The following is a 22291-nucleotide window of genomic DNA, read 5'->3' as shown; positions in this document are numbered from 1 at the left end:
GTTGAGCTAGTTTGAGTAAAGGGGTTAGTCTTGTTGAGCTAGTTTGAGTAAAGGGGTTGATAGGTTGGAAATTTTGTATAATGGGTATCGAATATTAGTTGATTTCATTGATTTTCCTTCATTTTGCTTGATTCTTGCTAAAATTTTGATTTTTGGCATGAAGCTTGTTGAGCTAGTTTGAGTAAAGGGTTGATGCGTTTATTATTTTGTATAATGGGCGTCAAATATTTGTTGGTTTCATTGATTTTCCCTCATTTTGCTTGATTCTTGCTAACATTTTGATTTTTGGAATGAATCTTGTTGAGCTAGTTTGAGTAAAGGGGTTGATGGCTTGATAATTTTGTATAATGGGTATCAAATATTAGTTGATTTCATTGATTTTCCCTCGTTGTGCTTGTTTCTTGCTAAAATTTTGATTTTTGGCACAAAGCTTGTTGAGCTTGTTTGGGTAAAGGGGTTAATCTTATTGAGCTAGTTTGAGTAAAGGGGTTGATTATTTTGTATAATGGGTATGGAATATTAGTTGATTTCAATGATTTTCTCTCATTTTGCTTGATTCCTGCTAAAATTTTGAATTTTGGCACGAAAATTGTTGAGCTAGTTTGTGTAAAGAGAGGGGGGGGGAGGGAGGGAGTTAATGAATTGATTATTTCGTATACTGGGTATCGGGTATTAGTTGATTTTATTATTGATTCTTGCTATAATTTTGATTTTGGCAAAAAAAAAAAGAATTCAGTCTTTGAAGCTTGTTGAGCTAGTTTTTTGTAAAGGGGTTAATGGGTTGATTATTTTGGGGTTGTGGAATATTAGTTGATTATATTACTGATCTTGCAACAGATTCCCGTTATTTTGCTTGGTTCTTGCTAAAATTTTGATTTTGACACGAAAATAAGTCCATCTTTGAAGCTTGTTGAGATAGTTTGTGTAAAGGATTCAGTGGTTGATTACTTCGTATACTGGGAATTGGATATTATTTGATTTTGAATCAGACAATGCGAAGTCATTTTTTGGTTCAATGATTTTGAGTGTTTTTTCTTGTAGTTCCTTAATGCTGATTGCTTTTAGTAGGTGAAGAGTATCACACTGATCTGGGTTGTTTCTATTTTGTTGGTTTTTCTTTTGGGTTGCAGGCGAGTTCGGAACTGATCAAGTCAAGGAAGTCAAGCGATCCGAAATTGGATTATTCTAATATCATTGTAAGTGGAAACTACTGATAAATTGATAAGCATTTATTATCCTCTTTTATCTTACTTTTTCACTTTATGAGTACCTAGACGGGGAGCCTTGTAGTGACCGGTAAATTTGCTACCATGTGACGAGGAGGTCATGGGTTCAAGTCGTGAAAATAGCCTCTTGTAGAAATGCAGGGTAAGGCTGCATACAATAGACCCTTGTGGTCCGGTTCTTCCTCGGGCCAGTGCATTGCGGGAGCTTTAGTGCACTGGCTGCCTTTTTTTTTGGGGGGGGGGGGGGGGGGGCCCTGGTAATATTATTCAACTGAAAATAAATCTCAAACTAGGTGATTTATGCTAGATGAATCATGTTTATTCACTTTGTTGGTACTTGGTGCTGACAGAAAAAAGGAGCCTCCTTCTTGATAAGCATAAATCATAAGTTCTTGGAGTTAACTCGCTGTCCTTTAATGATTAAGTGTTGTTTTTATTTTTACCATTGTTTGGTTCTATTTATGCCTCGTTTTTCATATGTGCGGAAAAAAATTCCATGTGATATTATCACCGTGCACCAGGGACTATGCCTTGCAGTCATAGGTTAAGGGTGGTATTTTCTGCACACTAATTGGTGTTGGCGGTTTCCAATTCATCTTCTCAAGTTTATGGTGTTGACAGTTATTGATACACAGTGTTGATGGGTTCTGTACTATGCCACTATACTTAATATTTGTCGGTCGACCTTTGCCAGTTTACATATTACAGTGTAATTAAATCCATAAGGATAACACGCTAGAGCTTCCAATCATATGTTTTTTTAATGCAGGTTGAGCTTCGCACATTGGATGGCTTGGTGAAGGAAAGAACACATTGTGCCCCCAATGGTTATTACTTCATTCCAGTGTATGATAAGGTACAGTTTGCAGATGGTACTGAGTTGCACATTTTCTTGGACAAGCTTATGATTTTTTTTCTTCTTTCTTGATAAGTCATCAAACTTATGCTGTCATTTGTGTTTTTAGGTTAGTAGTGTACTTTAACCGTTCTTAAATTAGAAGATTGGCTTATGCCTCAAGACAACCAGATTACCAGGGGCTGATGCACACGGTGATTATGCATCCACTTTATGCCAACAATGAAATTGTTTTCTTGATCAAAAAAGACAAAAGTAAAAGAGAAACGAGAGAAACTCAACTTGATTATTCACTCAAGCCATTGGGTTTAAATAGCTAGATGTACATATTCTAAGGAAGGAAAGAGAATCAATAACATAATTACAAGCTATACTATATTTATAAGATCCTACAATATCCTAGATATACAAGATTCTAAAAACTATTTTATTAATCCATTCACAGCTGTCTTGTTTGTTTATGTTTGCTTCCTATCTTTGCCATCATTGCTCTCACTTTTCTTGTCTTCTGAGAAATGAAAGAATTTCTCACATTGTATTGAAAGCATTTTGCAGGGTTCTTTCTTGATCAAAGTCAATGGACCGGAGGGGTGGTCGTGGGACCCTGAACAAGTTGAGTGTCTTTGATCTTATAATGACGATAGTTTTGTTAGCATATGCACTTTTGATTGATTTACTAGTAGCTCAATGTTAGTTTCCCCTTTTCTTTTCTGGCTTGTGTATCTGACCAAAGGAGGATCTCTCTGTAGGTACCTGTTGCAATTGATCATACTGGCTGCAATGGCAACGAAGATATAAATTTTCGGTTCACGGGGTTTGTCCTTGTTCTTATAACATGAAATTAGTCTTTGGATCCTTTGTTCCATAAACAAAGAACAGAGGAGGGGGAACTTTAATCTTTTACATACTAATTTTCTACTTCTTTACATGCTAATTTTCTTGAGTCACTGTTTCTGCAGGTTCACTCTATCTGGACGAATTGTGGGAAATGTTGGTGGGGAGAGCTGCTCTCTGAAAGATGGAGGTCCATCAAATGTGAACGTTGACCTATTGTCTTCCACAGGTGATGTTGTGTCCTCTGCATTGTCAACACCCAGAGGAACATACTCCTTCAAAAACACTATACCCGGTATGTTACCCTAAAGGTTGTTTGGTTGTATTTTATAGTGTACATTTAGATGGAACAACTGCATGATTCTGATGCTGCTTTTTTAGATAGGTATGATTATGATGCTTAGTGTATGAACAGATAGTTTCCGTGTGTACTTAACATGCAATTATTCTGTTATAAAGCTCAATGTACCAATTATCTTCATAACAGGGAAGTACAAATTACGTGCATCACGTCATGACTTGAATGTTCAAGTTAGAGGATCTGCCGAGGTGCGTTTTGAGTCCCTCATGTTCTTTTGATTGCTATTTCTTCTTTCCATATAATGACATTGACTTCGTTTATCATATCTACTTCCTAAATTACTGTACACAAATTTGGAATAAGTAGCACTGATTGAATAATTACTTGAATCTACCATGTGGGTTCTCATTGCAGATTGAGTTGGGTTTCGAAAATAGAGTAGTGGATGACTTCTTTTTTGTACCTGGCTATGATATTCGTGGCTCTGTGGTTGCTCAGGTGAGTTTCTTTAGTAATGACTTGGTCTTTGTTTTTGTTTTATGTTTTATATTACTGTTTGCTGCTGTTACTTGTTACAGTTTCTGTGTATTTCTTCTAAGAAACTGTTAGATCAAGGTTACCTTTTACTCTGCACAATTTGTTTTTCATAGTCATTTCACTATGAACTATATTTACACACAATTTAAGACAAGACCATTGATAAAACCGACTAGAGGAATTATTATGATCGAATGAATTTGTACCTGCTTATGTTTTCTTTCACATAGTTGAAGTGATGAAAATGCGTGAAGGAGGTAGAGTTCTTAATAGCCAAGGCTGTTTCTTCCTCTAGTGAGCTGTGAGAGGTGAAATCCCAACTACTTTATGAGACAGTGCTCTATGGCTACCTTGGTACCATAATGCAAAATTAGTATAAAGTGGTCCTATTCTATTTCAAGCAAGTTATGTTGATTGTAGGTGTGGGTGTTTGGTTTTTTGAATTTCCGTTTGGTTTTTCTGTTTTCAGTTATGGCAAAGGGTGTACCGAAGTTTTTTTTCAAGTTTGGTTCAGTTTTGAATTGAGAAGTAAAGGAAATGAAAAATTACTTTCTTGCACCAGTTCAATTTTAGCAGCAGAAGGAATTTTTTAGTTGCACATATTAATGCAGTAGGAGAATTTATTAAAAGAGAGTTAATTTTACGTGAGATAGATATTTCCATCTTGTTCTTTAATACATGTAACTTAGGACTTAAAATAAACTAAAGTTTGCTCGGAATTTTACCTCTCATTATGTTCTTGCTAATACATAGCAAAAATAATTCTAGAAAGTTGAAGTATCCTTAGTTTCCTAATAGGTTAACCAAGCTTATGAAGACCAGGAACTTGAACACCTAGTAATCTTGTGGGATAGGCTCTGTAAATCTAAGATAAACTTTGCTTTCTCAAGAAGTTAAAAAAAAGGATGATTACGGCGTTCGTGATATGTTGGTTTCCCTTCCTGGTGCTTCATCAATGTGACATACCTATACTAAATGTAAGGGCAAATAGATATAGGACTATCTTTTCTTTTGGATGTTACTTTTATTCTTTTGATGTTGCCTTCTGTTATCTAATAGTGTTACTATGGTGACTATCTCTTATTCAAATAAAAGTGCACAAACTATCAAACAAAGACAACAAACATATATCTGTTTTGGGATCGTACTAGTGACATGAATTAGCTAACAATTGACCTATTTGCTGCCCTATTCCCGTTTTGTGGTATCCAGCAATTATGAAATTAACTATTTAATCCCATGGACTAGAATATGATTAGGCGACTCTTGGACGTAGTGTGTCTTGTTCCAATTAATCGTATGTCGAGATTCTTGTATGTTTTATAATGTTAAGCTATATTGCAGGGAAATCCCATATTAGGAGTTCATATCTATTTATACTCAGATGATGTCACGAAGGTTGATTGCCCTAAGGGCTCTGCGAATTCACCTGGTGATCTAGGATTGGGAGAAGTACTTTGCCACAGTGTGACAGATGTTAATGGAATCTTCTCGTTGAAATCCATTCCTTGTGGTAAAACTTTAATTTTTGCTGGTGTAATTATTTTTGATTTGGCTACATGTAATTATAATTGTTTAAGTGTAAGTTGCTTCATAGCATTATATAAATATTTGGAAGCTTTAAGTGCATTGGTTTGTATTCTTGAATCATATAAAAATAAGACACATGAAAAATTAAGAGGTCAAGAGAAATTCTTGTTATTGCATCCATAACTTAAGAAAGTATCATTTAACTTAGCCAGACGGTTATTGGGTAAAGCTTGTAAGCCGGTCAAATTGGGTGGTTTTTAAGCATATTTTGGATTATCTACCCACAAATTGCATCCATAACTTAAAAAATATCATTTAACTTGTCAGATATCTTAGAGGGTAATTGGGTAAAGCTTATAAGGTGGTCAAATTTGGTTTTAAGAACATTGGATTATCTAACCACAACCTTTGGAATTTGGGGGACTATGGACCAACCTCTCTATCCTTTTCCACTTAAATATCAGGCTTAGTTTGCATGTTGCAGTCGAACTTCTAAGCTAAGTCACAATTCACCTTATTTAAATTTCGAATGAGCAAGAAAATTGCATTTAATTACCTATTTACTTAAGTCTCTTATAAGGCAACTCTTACAGATTGAAGTGAGTAGACCTAAATCCTTATTGAGAGAGAGATTCTTGGATTGTGTAGCTCTGGCTATTTGTGAATTTTACTCTGAGGATATGGATTGAGGCTTAAGCTCAATGATTTGCCAATAAATTTGTTGTAGCAGTTATGCCAGATACTCAACCTGAGAACAGCTAATGCACATCCCACTACTACCATTTTCAATATAATAGGAGACGATGTCGCCAAGTTTGAAATTCGAAGAACTTGTATCATTCCCAAGAAAGAAATTTTGAGTTGAATTTTAGCAATTACAATGAAAGAAGTGGAGCTATTTCAAAAGAACAAGTTCATCATTACATATGGTTTCCTATAGAGTGATTCATGATGTATCTTTATCATTAATGCATTGCCAACGGCCTCACTATTGCAGTGGCATTTGTTATGGAATATTTCATTCTCCTCTAGATTACTAGTCGGGCGAATGTTCCTGAGCAAAGTTCAATAGGTGAACCATGCAGGAGTCAACAAAAGGCTTGGGGTATAGTACCTCTAGGATATGACTGGCATTAAAGAATTGGATTATTTGTTAGGAAAAGCATGCACGGTATTCTGTGGTCAACTTTACTGATCTCCTCGCTCACCAGATCATTGAGATATCTATTGAACAATGCTTAACCTGAAAAGTGTGTGGCTTAAAGACCTTCTGTACTAGGCTTTCCAATTAATACTCTCTACTGAGATACCTTTCTCAACCCAATTTCCCTCAAGTAATAGCCTTTCAATGTCACCTAGGTTCTTTCTACATCTGGCTATAAATGTAGTTATCCTAGAGGCAAGTGACTGAGAAGGCTACAAGTTGCTGCAAAAGTTTATGATCCAAATGGAAAAAGTAGCAGCTAATTCTGAAGCAGTGTTGAAGTAAAAGATTCAAGCAACCAAGTTGAAGGACTTCCCTTGGTTGGATGCATATGATCTCCTTTCCAAAAGTTTACCAAAGAGGGCTCTTTAAACTCACACTTCTGGAACCTGCGGTGCCGGTCATATCCCCTTTGATTCGCAAGAACTAAATGACAAGGATTTAGGTGAAGCTGAGTTGTTTATAGGTTCTGCTTTGTCACTAGTTTCTCCATTTCATTTGACATTTTGAGCCATCCCTCGTTCGCCTCAAGATCTTCACTCATTTTGTCCATGCAAGAGATGATTGGTTGTCCTCCTTTTCTGGTTCTTCATATTCCCTTATACAGTTTGCAAAGAGACTTTTAGTCCTTAGCAGCAATTTTTTCAAAGTTACCAGTTTCAAAAAGAAAAGACTTTTAGTGGATGTTAAGAGTCCCACATCGGAAAAGGTATGGGTAATTGGTCTCCTTATATGGATTTTTGGCAATCCTCCCCTCATGAGCTGGTTTTTGGGGTGTGAGCTAGGCTCAAGATCTAATTTTATATGGTATAGAGCCAGGCCCATCCCAAATCTTTCTTCATTGGTCTGAGCTCCCATATTATGTGGTCCATGCTCCAGTTTACAAGGCCTGGACGTGAGGTGGAGTGTTAAGAGTCCCACATTGGAAAAGGAATGAGTAATTGGTCTCCTTTGAATCTTCTATCTCAAAATTCATAATGTTCAAAACTTTCTCTTACCTTTCTATTGAAATCTATTGAAAAATCAAATGTGGATTTTCAGTTGGAAAATCCAATCCTCCCCTCATGAGCTAGTTTTTGGGGTGTGAGTTAGACCCAAGACCTAATTTTACAGAGGCGTGCTGTGGGTTTGATGAGGTTGTTCAGAAGTGTTGTTTAGCCGGTTAACACCGCATTTCTTTCAATAGCACATTAACACTGATTGCTGCCGAAAAATGAAGTTCAGAATGCTTCTCCTCTATTACTTTTTCGTGCCGTTTGGTCAACTTAATGAAGAAACTAATAAGAAAAACTAAAAAAAGAATAAGAAAATTTTAGTGGTGTTTGAGTATTAGATGGTTTGTTCAACACCTTAACTGTGTTTTGGTATGCGTATCTACCTTTTCTGATTAGATAAGATACCATTTATCACCACTTTTTACCCCCTCTTCTCAATTTTAAGGATTGACCTATTGAACTAACTGCAGGGGTTTACAAGCTTATACCTTTCTACAAGGGTGAAAACACAGTTTTTGATGTTTCACCGTCTTCAATGTCGATATCGGTTCAGCATGACCATGTAACAGTGCCAGACAAGTTTCAGGTATTGTATTGCACGATGTTTCCTTCTTACCATGGTTTAAATGGGCCTCTATTCTGCTTCTGTTGAAATCTTTCAATTGCAACTGCCATTTCAAAGAATTAAATTCTGTTGGCCGCACTTGGATAGATTGTTCATTGTGCACTATATAATCGCACACATCCATTTAGAGGATTTTTCTTGAAAGTTAAATTGAAGAAGATTATGTTGCAGAGGTGGCTCAATAGATATCGTTCAAGGACTAAACAAAAAGATACTATGACAATGAAAAGTATTTTTGTGGTGACCAGTGGTTTGCTATGAAGATCAATCTTTTTATTTATCTTTACTATTAAGAAGTCTACATATTTGTATCAAAAATATAAGTTTTGAGTTGTTAATCAGCTATTTTCCTTAGAAAGTATGATCTGCCAATGAAAAATGAAATTACTTTAGGAAATTTGATTACTGCACAAAGGAGCATGCAGAGCTCTTATTCACCTCCATTTATGACACCCTGTATTAAAGGACCAAGCTTTATTTGTATGTTCTTTAGGCTGCGTTTGTTTTTTTTTTTAAATTCAAATGTCTGGATCTGAATGCACATTTGAATAATTAAGATGTTGTCTCTAGATCTGAAAACTGAATAATTAAGACTATTTGTTTTTCAACATCTGAATGTGCAATTTTTTTTATTTGTATATATAATAAAATAAAAAATACAATTCAAATAAAAAATTAATTATATATTAGAAAAGTATGTAATTTAATACAACAAAATTATTATTTGATTGAGAAAAAATATTTATGTTTTTTAGTTATAGCGGAGATGGTTTATAGTGGTGGTTGCGGTGACAATGATTGATGTCAGTGATTAATAATGTTGACGGTGATAGTTGTGATGGTTGGTATTGTAGTGACTGTTATGATGGTGATGGTGGTGGTGGTGGTGGTGGTTGTGATGTGACTTTGTTTGATGTTAGTAGTTTGAGGTGTTGATTGTGTTGGTTGAAACATGAATGCATGATGGTTGATGATGTGTTGGTGCTAGTTGGAGATGATGTTTGTTGTGATGGTGGGGATGGTTGTTAGTAGAGATAAATTATAGTGATGGTAATGGTTGAAGTGGTGGTAGAGGTGGTGTTACTAGTGACAATGGTGGTGGCGGCCGAAGAATGTGTGGAGGTTGTGATGTATTAGTGGTAGTTAGCGATGGTGCTAGTTGTGAATGATAAGTTGGTCGGTAGTAGGGATTGGCCGTTAGTGGTTGATGATGGTGGTGCTATTGACGACAGTGGTGGCGGTGAATATAATTAGAATAATAGAGGTAGTAAGTGTGGTAGCGGTTGACAATAATGGTTGGTAGCGATATTTGTTGTCGATGGTGGTTCTAATAGTGGAGGTGGTTGGTGGTGGTGGTTGACAATGGTGGCGGTGACAGAGGTGGTTAGTGATGATCACTGCTGATTATGAATAAGTGGTGAATATTATCCAACATTAGAATATCTTTTCAGACCTATTAAGACTTGGTTCTAGATCTGAATGATTAAGACCTAGTCAGATCTATTAAGAGCTAAACTCTTAATAAAAAACAAATGTACTTAATGGTCTGAAGTCTGAACCATTCAGATTCAGACCTCCATTAAGTGCAAACAAATGAGGCCTTACCCTCCTCCAAACTAGTTTACCATACCCTGTGCATATTTTCTTCTTCTAGTGCCATAATGTACGCTTATCCAATCTTTTCCTTGATTGTTTCTTCTGTAAAACTTAAGGTGGAGGATGGATGCTTTATTCAGTACTGTACTCTTTCTTCTTGCCAAATTGGTTGTATACTTGTATCAAGTGCTATGCATTTTATCACATGTTCCGAGTATTTTTCCTTTAGAATCGTTGATACTTCTGGTTCTCCCTGTAATTCCTTAAGCAAAAGAATGTGTCAAAAAGTTGTTGCATTTGTTTTTTCATAGGTTACTGGATTTTCAGTTGGGGGTCGTGTGATTGATGGAGATGGTAATGGAATTGATGGTGTTGAAATTTTAGTTGATGGGCAAAAAAGATCTATCACTGACAAGAAAGGATATTACAAGCTTGACCAGGTAATTCTATTTGCAGCTACGTTATAGCTTCAAAGTATTGTACATTGAAAAATTGACAATTTGTTGTAAATACTACCAGATTGACCTTAGCATCAGTCTTTTCTGTGGTTGTCTATTTGGTATAAATAAAAGTATCGGATTGTGCCTTTAAGCTCTGTCTGCTACCCAGTGTGGTTAGAAAGTACTATCATCATTCCTTGTTTTCAATACCTTGCCTTTCACTACTTCCTTGACCCCACTTGTGGGACTACACTGGGTATGTTGTTATTGTTGCCTTTCACTTTCTCGAGCGCTTGATTGAGTTGACTGAAATTGTGTAAGATGCAGAGTTTTCCAAATGGTGGGTATTCCTGAGAATATATGAAAATAATGATTTTTGGAAAATCTCCGAGGCAGACTTTCTGAATTCCTCACATTTTTCATGTTTCTACCATGAATCTACCCATAATCACGTAAAAAACAACAACAACAACAACAAACCCAGTGTATTCCCACTTAGTGGGGTCTGGGGGGGTAAGATGTACGCAGTCCATACCTCTACCTCTGATGAAGTAGAAAGGCTGTTTCCGAAAGACCCCCGGAATCACGTAAAAAAACTTAGACAAAAGATTAGAGTCACATTGACGATTTGGGGGGAAGCCCTATTTTTCAGGTTATTTTTTTCTTTAAGAAGGATGAACTTTTAGTAGTGTAGAAGAAAAAGATACAGTCTACTCATATGAATAGAAAGACTGAAAAGGAAGCAAATGAGTGGGTGGTACAAATGTTTCATGGGAATGTGGTTGTATTGTATGATTTGTATCCACTCACGGATATTAATGAGCATTTGATGTGTATTCTTCATTGAAGTGTTTCCATTTGAATTTAAATTTACCCCTTCAGTTTCACAAGAATTGTCACGTTTAATGTGCATGCTTCATAGCTTATATTTGCTTTTTGCATTTTATTGACTTACAAACCTCTCCAGGTCACTTCTAAACGATACACAATAGAAGCAAAGAAGGTGCACTACAGATTTGACATGCTCGTTGACTTTTTGGTAAGCTTATTAACTGCGCCGTTTAAGAAATTTATGGTGACGATTTGTGAGATCCATCTCCTTTTAGTGCAGAAAGTTTTTTATATGGTCATTTATTCCAAATTGTTGCTTATTGCCCCCTTCTTTTGGTGGTTCGACCTATACCATCCTTATGATTTTATAGGTATTGCCTAACATGGCTTCTATCTCTGATATCAAAGCTGCATCATATGATGTCTGTGGTGTTGCACAAACAGTTAGTTCCGAATTCAAAACCAAGGTATCTTGTTTTCTTATGTTTTTCTATCGAACTTGCAACCAGGTATTGGTGTTTTTTTTTTCATATTGATGGTTTGCACATGAAACATAGTTCAAATCTAATATTAGTTTGTTATGCTGGTTGGACATTTCTGTATAACATGACCTTTTTCTTTATGAGTAGTGAGTTCACTTTTTGGAGATACCGTTGGCCATTATAAACTGAAAATGTTATGTCAAATGAGTTTGTTGGTATGTTTTAGTGGCTTCATACTAGTTTTTTACTTCCTTACCAGGCAGTATCATACACCTATCCCAAGTTGTTAATTGTCTAGGTTTATGGTCAAAACTTAGAAAATATTTGTAGTTTCTTTTGATATTTCTGTGATCTTCTGGCAAATGGTTATGTGCATGCAGGTAGCTCTGACTCATGGCCCGCAAAACGTCAAACCTCAAGTGAAACTTACTGATGAGAGTGGCCATTTTTGCTTTGAGGTCTGGCAGAATGAATATCTTTTTATAACTTTTTTCTGCTTCTTGAATGCTTGCCCTCACTCATACAGGATGCTGTTTAGGTGAAATAGGATCATCAAATGTATAATGGCATGTATCTGTCACAGTAGCCCCGTTACGGGAAAGCATGATATGTAGGGTGCATCAATAACATACTTTTGCTGACTCCTGCGAGTGGCTGGGAGGGTGCACAACAAGAAATCCATCATTTATTGGTGCTTGTTTATTAAGACATATCATTTCTTTATTTGTGGGGTTGGGGTGGGGGTGGGAGGTGTTGTTGGAGCTCGCTCGCTGTGTGCTGTCTTGGAAAGTCAATTTGATTGATAGTGATCTAGAAGAACCAACTGGTCAGTAACAGATGAGTAATAGTAGAAAAATAACTTGAAGGAAAAAGTTGAAGCTTCTAAATTTGCGTCAAATCTAGTTGTGTTCTGCTTTATTTATTTATTTTTTAAATATATTAGGGAGTTGTTTAACCATCTGTTTGTTTTTTTGTGTGTGTTTAAAGTATCCTTGGGCACGTGGATATGATTTTTTGGGTTAGAGAAGGATGTGAGAAGTTTCTTGCATTCTCCATGGCTAAGTTTTAAGGTTAGGGAAGGATGAGGCTTTAGGTTCTCTATGTCAAGTATCGTGGGCTTAAGGTTTTAGGTAAAAGAGGACACAAAACTCAACTTTGTGTTCTGGTGTTTTTACTTTTTGTATAGAAGACATTGTTTTTCCAATTTTTGGTCTATCATCAGACCTCAATCTTTTCTGTTTTTTTATTCTTAGTTGTTACATGAAAGTACTGCCACCCACCAACTTTTATTTTGTGTTTGGTGATCGAGAAATCTTTTATGGAGCCAGCCCTTTAGGCCAATTGCAACCCTCGAAACTCGGGAATGAGGCCTGCCCCACTACCCTTCTCCTCTTAAATAATGGACTTAGCTTGCCTGCCACCACCAATTTCTTAATAGAAGGCAGTTAAAAAATAACAAAAAGGTCGTGGTCAGAGAATTTTTTTCTTTCAAGAAGCTGATGAACTTTTCAAAAGGAGGACCCCTTACCTCTTTGGTGGCAGAAGTGATGAGAAAATTCGATCTGATTAATTATTGGAGGTTTTGTTGTTTATATTGTTATTTCCTAGGCTAGAGTGATGGTGAATTGGAACAGCAAAAGATAGCAGATATGATAAAATATAGCAATGGAAAAGGTGGTAGCATATGAAAGTGGTCAGAAGATAGGGATAGAATACAAAAGATGTGTTGGGGCATGTATATTCAATTTTTTTGAAGTTCTGTAAGTGGGCACCAGCTGTAAAAACTGATGTTAAAATGGGGAGGATGTGATGGGACTAGCTGGTAAAATGCAGAACAAAGGGGGAACTTGTAGCTTTGTGAAAGAGCAGATATTTCTTCATCATCCTCAGATGTAATGGAACTTAAAAAGCTTGTCAATATTTTCTGTTTGAAATGCGTTAATGTTTTATCTAACTTTCCACAGGTTCCTCCTGGTGATTATCGTTTATCTGCTATTCCAGCAAAAGTTGAGAACGCTAAAGAGCTTCTATTTTCTCCTTCTCATATTGATGTCTCAGTTAGGAGTCCGATATTGGATGTCAAATTCTATCAGGTATTTGTGTTAATGTTGTTAGAATTACAAATCCAACTAAGCACTGCTTTGAAGATATGCTAATACTTCTCATAACATGTTAACTATCTAAGTTGTGGCATATGGTAGTAGAAAGTCAGTCCATCTAAATTCAGATGAAATTCTTGTTGATCACTCCTTTTCTTTTTTTGAAGGCACAAGTAAGTATACGTGGTTCGGTTGTTTGTAAGGAGAAATGTGGTTCTTCAGTTTCTTTGACTCTTCTCCGCCTGGATGGGAGGAATAAAGATGATAAGAAGACAATTGGTTTGGCAAATGACAGTAATGAGTTTTTCTTCTCAAATGTTCTCCCTGGTAAATACAGAGTTGAGGTAACACCCCCACATATGTCCTTGTTCTTCCTGTTTTAGGACCCTTAGCATTTCTTTCTTTGTATTTACATCCCAATTACTTTTCCTTTGCTTTTTATCCCCCTTTGGGTTTCTCTATGTATTTACATCCCAATGTTTTTTCTTTGCTGTTATCCCCTTCGTTATTAGCTAGCTATATGTGGTGACAAAAGTTTTGTGTTTTTATCTTCTTTTTTATAATGAGATGTCTTTTGCGGTTATAGCATCCACTGACTCGAAATATACAAGGGTCTCCCGCGGGTGCTTTCCTCTGCCTAGGAATTTTCTAGACCTGATGCAGGACTATATAGGAGATAGTTCTTGCCCTTTTTTTTGTGAACGGTAAGTATTGCTAATGTCAAAAACGAGTACTAAGTAAGTTCTGTGCTTACAGTTAGAAAAATAAGTGCTATCATTACATTTGAAAATCTAGAAAAAGGAGAAGAAAGAGCAAAGAGAAACCCTGGCAATATATAGAAAAGATTCCATGCACTGTAACAGAGTTTTACTATCCTCTATCCATTCCTTTTTACACAAAATGCTATCAACCAGAAAAAAAATCTGATTTGATTTGTAGGATTTTCTGTTCTCCTTCGAAGAATCTCCTGTTTATTTCTTTGGAACATGACAGTAGTTATTCAGCAGTGTGTGGCATTACCCGTTTAACACCCAAAGAATCAACAAATCTGCCATATCTGAAAATGGGCAGCTCAATGCAAGAATAAGTGGTTGCTGATTTCTTCTTCTTTTTAACACATATAGCAATCTGTTGACAAGTTCAAAACCCCCTACTTTATAAGTTCTCTTGAGTTAAACATACTTTGCTGACACCAACCATACAACATTTATAATTTTGAGAGGTGCTGCTTCAGAATTCCGTACGTGTTTCCGGGGATCAGGTTGATTTGAATTTCTCATTAATAGATTATACCAAGACTAAACAGTGTAGATGCCATCACCGTTACCTTCCCACTTGAGTCGATCATCACTGCTGAACAGATCTTCAACTGAAGAAACCTGCAATTTTACCAAGCTCCCAATCACTAAGATCTCTCATGAAATATTACTTCCAGCTGTTGCACTCCATATGTTGAGCCACTGAGTAATTTGGGTTCAGTGCGAATCACTGCCAATACGAAGACCTTACCACTACCTCGGGGAGGATTGGTTTTGTTGCTTTGAAGTAAAAATATCCCATTTGACCATTGCAAGCCTTACATTCTTGCCTATTCCTGAATTTAGGAGGGGCATGTACTCTATTGATGTTTAGTTTTCTAAAGAAATACTTGTATCCAGAAGTACTCTATCTGAAGTTACTGTCTCTATTGCATCTATCAATCTATTCCTTCAATTAGTTGGCAATGCATTATGATATTCCATTTGATGATGTTCTTATTTTCAGGTAAAAAACAATTATCCAGTATCATCATCAGGACAAGGTAAATGGTGCTGGGAGCAGAGTTTTATTGATTTAGAAGTTGGCGCTAAGGATGTTAAAGGTGTAGATTTTGTTCAAAAAGGATTCTGGGTCAACATAATCTCAAGCCATGATGTGGATGGTTTGCTGACTCAACCAGATGGTACTAGCATAAATTTGAACATCAAGGTTGGTTTAGTCCACCTCAAAAAGTTAACTCATAAAATCTTTTTAACTAACACGAGAAGCTCATTTTCTTTTCTGGCTCTTGAATTGCAGAAGGGTTCTCAACACATGTGTGTAGAATCTCCCGGAGTGCATGAACTGAGCTTTCCAAATTCATGTGTTTCGTTTGGGAGTTCATCTGTGGTTATTGACACATCTAACCTTTCTGTATGATCCTTTAGGAGTTGAATTCTTCCATTCTACTATTTCATTTATCATGCATGTCTTCTCATTTATTTTCTTCTGTTTGTAGCCTATCTATTTGAAAGGCGAGAGCTATCTTTTGAAGGGTCATGTCCACATTGAATCAAGCGCATTTAGTAGCGGTGAGGGCCTGCCTGAGAATATACCGCTGGACATTTTGGACGGTGAAGGTTCTGTTGTTGATGGTCTAATGGCAAGACGTATGCCAGTTGATCAATCGAGTGCAGCCATCTATGAATTTTCCATGTGGGCTAGTCCTGGAGGAAAATTTACTTTTGTTCCTCGAGATGCACGGTGTGTGAATTATATTTTGTTTGTTTATTCTGTTTGTGCTTTCTGCTGCTTGTTCTCTCTCCATTTCTCATTTTTTTGCTTTTATTCAAAACAAAACTACATAGATTGATAAGGAACTTCATGGAATATGACCGTTTGCCTGTGATAGAGGTTCATGTATTCATTCTTCTTGTGTGATTGTTTTTTGTTAGAATATGAGTAGGAATAGGAATAACATATAAAATCCTACTTGGAAAAGGATTGTAATGTAGTGTCCTATTAGGAAAAGGATTGGAATGTATTGTCTATAAATAGGGCCTCAATGTAATTATGTAGTTACAACAATTCAATAATATTTTTCTCTTATATTTCTCACATTTTTATTCCTTAAGGGAGAGAAAGTAACCTTTTATTGTAATACAAATCCGCTTTTGCTTAGCTATATCTACTTTTTGGTTTCCTTGTATCCCTTAGAGTCAAGTAACATCCCAGTTTGCAACCTTACCAATCTCAAAAAAGTAAGCGTCCTAGTTTGAATGAGTTGTATAGACAATGAAGCCTTCCGACAGACTTGACATGATAAAGCATCTTCATCTTCCTGATTTGACATGATAAAGCATCTTCATCTTCCTGATTCTGACTTTCCAAAGTATATGCTCACTTTTTTAGCTGTATTTTTAAAGCTTGTTTCATGCGCTTTGCAGTGTGATACACATGGTAGTTAGATGGCAGAATGCTTAGAATTCTGAGATCAGAGTCAAATGCTTTGAAACATTGCCTTGCACAGAATCAAGAATAGATGTATTTTTAAATGTCAGTTTGTAATAATTCTTCAGCTTTTCATGCATTTCTAACTGTTGTTTCATGTTTCAGGGAGGATGGCGGAAAGAAAATTTTATTTTATCCCACACAGCAGCATGTATGTGGAATTGCAAGTTTTAATCAAAGTATCTTTTGTGTGTCTACTCTTAGTTTTGAAGTCTTTTTCTTGCTTTCTCTAGGTTGCCGTAACTCAAGATGGCTGCCAATCTTCAATTCCTCCTTTTGCTGGTCGACTTGGGATGTATATAGAAGGATCAGTTTCTCCCCCTCTCAATGATGTTTTCGTCAGAATAATTGCTGCAGGAGACAGCCAAAGTGCTCCACTTAAGCAAGGCGATTTAGCACTTGAAACTACCACAGGGACAGATGGCTTATATGTCGCAGGGCCTCTATATGATGATATAAGTTATAGCGTTGAAGCTTCAAAGGTTTGAACGCGTTTGACTAATTGTATAATAACTGCCTGAGTGATTCTTCGTTCTCCATAATGCTTTGTTGAATGATAGGCCGTTCATCTCTTTTGAGTGTTTTGTTGTTTTTAAATGATATATGGCGCATTTATACTGATGGTTTGGATGTCTTTGATATATATGTATTGCTGGCCAATTAAGTTTCAGAGTAAAAATCCGGGGGGCTTGCTATGAGATCACTAGCAAATTTGTTCTTTCTTGTTACTATAGTTGTCCTTGATTGAATTCAAACTTAAGTTGTCAGCTCTTCTTATTCGAGCTTATTTGCTGCCAAGGTTGTGCGGACTCCACTAGAATATAAGCTTTCTTTTCTCTTTCCATTGGAGATGCCTAATATTTCTTTCTTTATTCACAGCCTGGCTATCATGTAAAGCAAACGGGACCTCATTCCTTTTCTTGTCAGAAACTGGGCCAAATTTCAGTGCGTATATATTCTAGAGAAGATGCCAACGAGCCTTTTCCATCAGTTCTCTTATCATTAAGTGGAGAAGACGGTTACAGGAACAATACAGTATCAGGTGTTGGTGGGATTTTCGTATTTGGGGACTTATTTCCAGGGAGTTTCTATCTCCGACCCTTGCTTAAGGTATTTATTTTTCCTACTAACCTTAGCTTTGTAATCATCTTGGGATTGATTTTTCTCTTATCTTGATAGTTTTGATGAGCCTGCATTTGAGATATGGATTCCTTGGAGACCTAGACAATGATATTTGGCTTTCGAGATCTGTACATTACATGAACTTGCTAGACCATCTAGCAGCAGCTGTTGCTTCACAGCCTATATGTAGTTGTTTCTATTACAGACCAATTTGCCTTCTTTTATTAAATTTAATTGCATGATACCGTGAACTTATATTGTTGAAGGGAGAGCCTTGGCTTAACTGGTAAAATTGCTGTTATGTGACCAGGAGGTCACAGGTTCGAGCTGTGGCAACAGCCTCTTGCAGAAATGCAGGGTAAGACTGTGTACCATAGACCCTTGTAGTCCGGCCCTTTCCCTGTCCCCTACACATAGAGGGAGCTTGGTGTTTTGGGCTACCCTTTTTACCGTCAACATATCGTTGCCATTATGGAACAATAACCAAACTGTGAATTTGTATTGTTCTCTCGAACATGTTTTTTTTTTTTCCCAATAACTGTCAGGAAACAGGATGTGATTGATTGTTTTAAAATCTAAAATCCAAATTTCTCTTTCCTGTTTTGTTAATTAACAATAGTTCTTACTAAATGTTACAGAACAGATATGTTAAATGATCTGTACTAAAGATATATGTTAGCTGATCTGTTAATTATTACTCACAGAACAGCAGTTAATCTGTTTTGTGTTGCTTAGTAAAAATATATTCAATTAAAAGTACTACTTTGTAATTCTTTTTCAAGTGCACATATGTAACCCTAGCAAAATGCTAGATAGGTTATATAGCCGAGTCTTCTCATTCCCTTCCCATGAACCAGAGCTTGTGACATGGGATTTATTTGTGGATTCTTAAAATCTTTTACTACATACATATTACAATTGTAATTGTTTCTCTAACAAGGGAATTTCTTGCTAATTTTTGCCTAGGAATATGCTTTCTCGCCTCCAGCAGAGGCAATCGAACTTGGTTCTGGAGAGTCGAAGGAAGTCATCTTTCACGCCACGCGTGTTGCATACAGGTATATATATAATGTGCTGTTGCGCAAATGTCATAGCTTTTAATGTGAGTGAGTTGTGTGAGGTCTTTGATTATTCCGAAACATGTGAATTCAATTACCTTTTAAAATGAAAGCATTGTGCCCCCAAGGCTTTGGTCTAATGGTAAGAGCTCAGTGCGTGTGGGTTAGGCGCATGTTATGGGTTTGAACTTTTTCCAGACGAAAGCCTGGTTATTTAAGTGGAGAAGGGTAGAGAAGCGAACGGAATGCCCTCTGAGTTTTAAATCTACAAGCAAGAAGAGAAATATGAGTTCTTGCTGATATCTATCTACTACGAGTTCACATTTAATAGTAGTTTTCTCTTAGATGGATCAACTGAGATTTGTCAATTATGAGGTGTCATTTGCGGTATCTTTTACCATTTTTTGTTGGACTCAAAACGGTTTAACTTCTTTACAGTGCGATGGGTGTAGTTACACTCTTGTCTGGCCAGCCAAAAGAAGCTGTTTCAGTAGAAGCTCGAGCCGAGTCAAAAGGCTTGTATGAGGAGACGGTAACAGATTCAACAGGATTTTACCGATTGAGAGGACTCCTACCTGATACTACTTATGTAATTAAAGTAGCAAGGAAGGTTGCGTCTGGTGGAGCCATGATTGAGCGTGCATCTCCCGAGTCTCTGACCGTTCAGGTTGGCATACTTCATGTTGTCAGTTTTCGTTTCATGTTCATGAGTAGAAGTAAGACGCGGTATATACATTGCGACTCTTATTACATGTTTTTGCCATGGTTCTCGCTTTAGGATAAGTAGATTGCAACTCTTTAGTAAGCAGCTGTTCGACATGTTATTCTTTTGTGCTAACTTCATATAATTTGCAGGTTAGAGCCGAGGACTCTAGGGGATTGGATTTTGTAGTATTTGAACAGCCAGAGAGGACAATTTTAAGTGGCCATGTCGAAGGGAATAGAATCAAAGAGTTTAACTCACATCTCCATGTGGAAATCAAGTCTGCTGCCGATCCATCAAAGATCGAGTACACCTTCCCACTTCCGCTCTCAAACTTTTTCCAGGTGAAGGACTTGCCTAAGGGCAAACACCTTGTGCAGCTTCGATCATCTCTGCCTTCAAACACCCACAAATTCGAATCAGATGTTATCGAGGTTGATTTAGAAAAACATTCTCAAATTCATGTCGGTCCACTCAAGTACAAGATCGACTTCAATCACCAGAAACAGGTAAATTTTTTCTTTGGCGACTTTTTGGAAGCCGATAGTCTTTTTTATCGTTTACGCAATGATAATGATGTTGCTTTGCCCCGTCTGTTTTCATATCTCCAACGATATCCAGGATTTTGCTCCTGCTCCCGTGTACCCGCTGTTTGTAGGAGTTTCTGTGATTGCACTTTTCATCGGGATGCCAAGGTATCTCGGAAACTTTCTTCTCATCCATTTCATCTTGTAAAGAATGAATCTTGGGCCGAACTCAACCTCAAAAGCTAGCTCATGAGGGGATGAATCGCCCAAGTCCATATAAGGAGACCAAGTACCCATCCTTCTTTCGAGATGGGACTCTTAACACTTCCCCGCACGGCCAGCTGGAGCGTAAACAATATAATATGGGGGCCCAACATCGATGAACAAAGAATTTGGATGGGTCTAGCTCTGATACCATGTAAAGAATGGATCTTGGGCCGAACTCAACCTCAAAAGCTAGCTCATGAGGATACCAAGTACCCATCCTTCTTTCGATATGGGACTCTCAACAGACCTAATTCTTTATCTATCTAGTTTCATATCATTGGACGATAAATGAAGTTAAGAGAAACGCCCTTTTCCATTTCTTCTTGCAGATTGAAGGATTTATACCAAGTCATGATGGGAATGTCTGCATCAGTATCAGCAAAGAAAGACGCGAAAAGACCAGTAGTGAGGAAGAAAACATACTGAGGAGATGTACTAGGCACCGTCTTTACAGGAGCAAGCGTAAAGGTTGATTTTTCGCCCAACAGTTCTGAATTCTGATGCTTAGGTAGGTGATTATGATCTAAACAGCAGCAGTAGTTTCTATTTCTCGATTGATAGAAGCAAATCTTCACTGGCATAACGATCTCCTCACATCACATCGCAGCAACCGTTACTATGATACATACCGATGATGAGTTTTCCAAGGTTATATCACTTGTTAGTTGTTAGCGCGTCGAATTTTGACAATTTTAACCTTGAAATATTCATTCCTGTGCCAATTTTTTGTGATGGTTCAGTAGTTATATATTTGTGATTCCATACTCATCTCATTTTAGTTAGTTTTCTTCCATTTCTCTGTGTTTTTTGTTTTTTTGGTTTTCCATCCGGTGTTCGGTATCCGCATTGGAGCCCGACTAATCCAGATTCGCACCGCGTAGGGCTCATTTCGGAGGGGGGGGGGGGGGGGAAGAGCGCTCCCTACCAAGGATTTTTTCATATTCAGGGCTTGAATCCGAGACCTCTGGTTAAGGGTGGTTAAGGGAGGAGCAGCCTCATCTATTGTACCACGTCCTGTTGGTGAATATCAAACTCTATGAAAGTGCTTATTTTTCTATAAATAAACCATATGTTCCTTTTTTATAATAATAACTAAATCCAAACAAAATAAATTGCCCTTAACATGATAGTGTCTGCAAATATTACAACAACAAATTCAGTGTATTTTCACACAGTGGGGTTTGGGAATGGTAAAATGAACGCGGTCCATATCACTACTTTCGGAGAGGTAGCAAGGCTATTTTCGATAGACCCCGGCTCAAGACGAAGAGTAATAACAAATCCATAATAAAGCATGAAACAGGATGGAATAACAGAAATAAAACATTCATCCAGTAAACCCTATGCTAACGAACCAAAGGTACCCCACCCCAAAGTTCTTCGTACCATTGTATGAGTCACCAAAAAATTGAACAAAGTTTTCTAAAATAATTTTATTTACTCCCTTCGTCTCATTGTATGAGTCGTCCGTCATTTTTTTTTGGTTCGTTTCAGAAAGATTGTCACATTTTCTTATTTAGTACTCCCTTCGTTCAATTTTATATGTCGCCATTTCTTTTTTGGTTCGTCTCAAAAGGAATATCACCTTTCTTTATTTGATAACTATTTAAAGACAAATAATTTCATTTTTATCCTTATTGATCCCACTTATAAGGTTGAGCTTAATTAAAGATATGTTATTAAATATAAAAGTAGAGAAGCAGAAAACTAGAGAAAAGAGAGAGTGATTATTATTTCTTTTGAGAGGTGAAGGTGAACTCCTTTGGAAAAAATTAACAAAATATAATAAAAATCATCAAGATATATATA

General features: G+C 36.9%; 1 protein-coding gene across 1 annotated transcript in view; it reads left to right on the top strand.

Annotated features, from left to right (window-relative positions):
* LOC107855107 (nodal modulator 3) overlaps positions 1–21275 on the top strand; it is a 24733-nt gene extending 3458 nt beyond the window's left edge. Inside the window, exons 2-27 of the mRNA XM_016700088.2 lie at positions 1131–1196; positions 1996–2082; positions 2638–2694; positions 2832–2896; positions 3042–3211; positions 3404–3465; positions 3632–3715; positions 5099–5267; positions 7954–8069; positions 10016–10144; positions 11112–11183; positions 11347–11442; positions 11838–11915; positions 13422–13550; positions 13724–13900; positions 15321–15524; positions 15615–15728; positions 15814–16058; positions 16911–16956; positions 17039–17287; positions 17685–17915; positions 18894–18985; positions 19424–19652; positions 19841–20197; positions 20310–20383; positions 20812–21275. Coding sequence (XP_016555574.1) covers positions 1131–1196; positions 1996–2082; positions 2638–2694; positions 2832–2896; positions 3042–3211; positions 3404–3465; positions 3632–3715; positions 5099–5267; positions 7954–8069; positions 10016–10144; positions 11112–11183; positions 11347–11442; positions 11838–11915; positions 13422–13550; positions 13724–13900; positions 15321–15524; positions 15615–15728; positions 15814–16058; positions 16911–16956; positions 17039–17287; positions 17685–17915; positions 18894–18985; positions 19424–19652; positions 19841–20197; positions 20310–20383; positions 20812–20908 — 3495 coding nt within the window. The 3' untranslated portion in view covers positions 20909–21275. The remainder of the gene's footprint in view (positions 1–1130; positions 1197–1995; positions 2083–2637; positions 2695–2831; positions 2897–3041; positions 3212–3403; positions 3466–3631; positions 3716–5098; positions 5268–7953; positions 8070–10015; positions 10145–11111; positions 11184–11346; positions 11443–11837; positions 11916–13421; positions 13551–13723; positions 13901–15320; positions 15525–15614; positions 15729–15813; positions 16059–16910; positions 16957–17038; positions 17288–17684; positions 17916–18893; positions 18986–19423; positions 19653–19840; positions 20198–20309; positions 20384–20811) is intronic.
* Positions 21276–22291: the final 1016 nt, after the last annotated feature.

This window comes from Capsicum annuum, chromosome 6, assembly GCF_002878395.1.
Source record: "Capsicum annuum cultivar UCD-10X-F1 chromosome 6, UCD10Xv1.1, whole genome shotgun sequence".
NCBI classification, from domain to species: domain Eukaryota; kingdom Viridiplantae; phylum Streptophyta; class Magnoliopsida; order Solanales; family Solanaceae; genus Capsicum; species Capsicum annuum.
The sequence above is the reverse complement of the archived record's forward strand: the minus strand, read 5'-3'. Positions and strand labels throughout refer to the sequence as shown.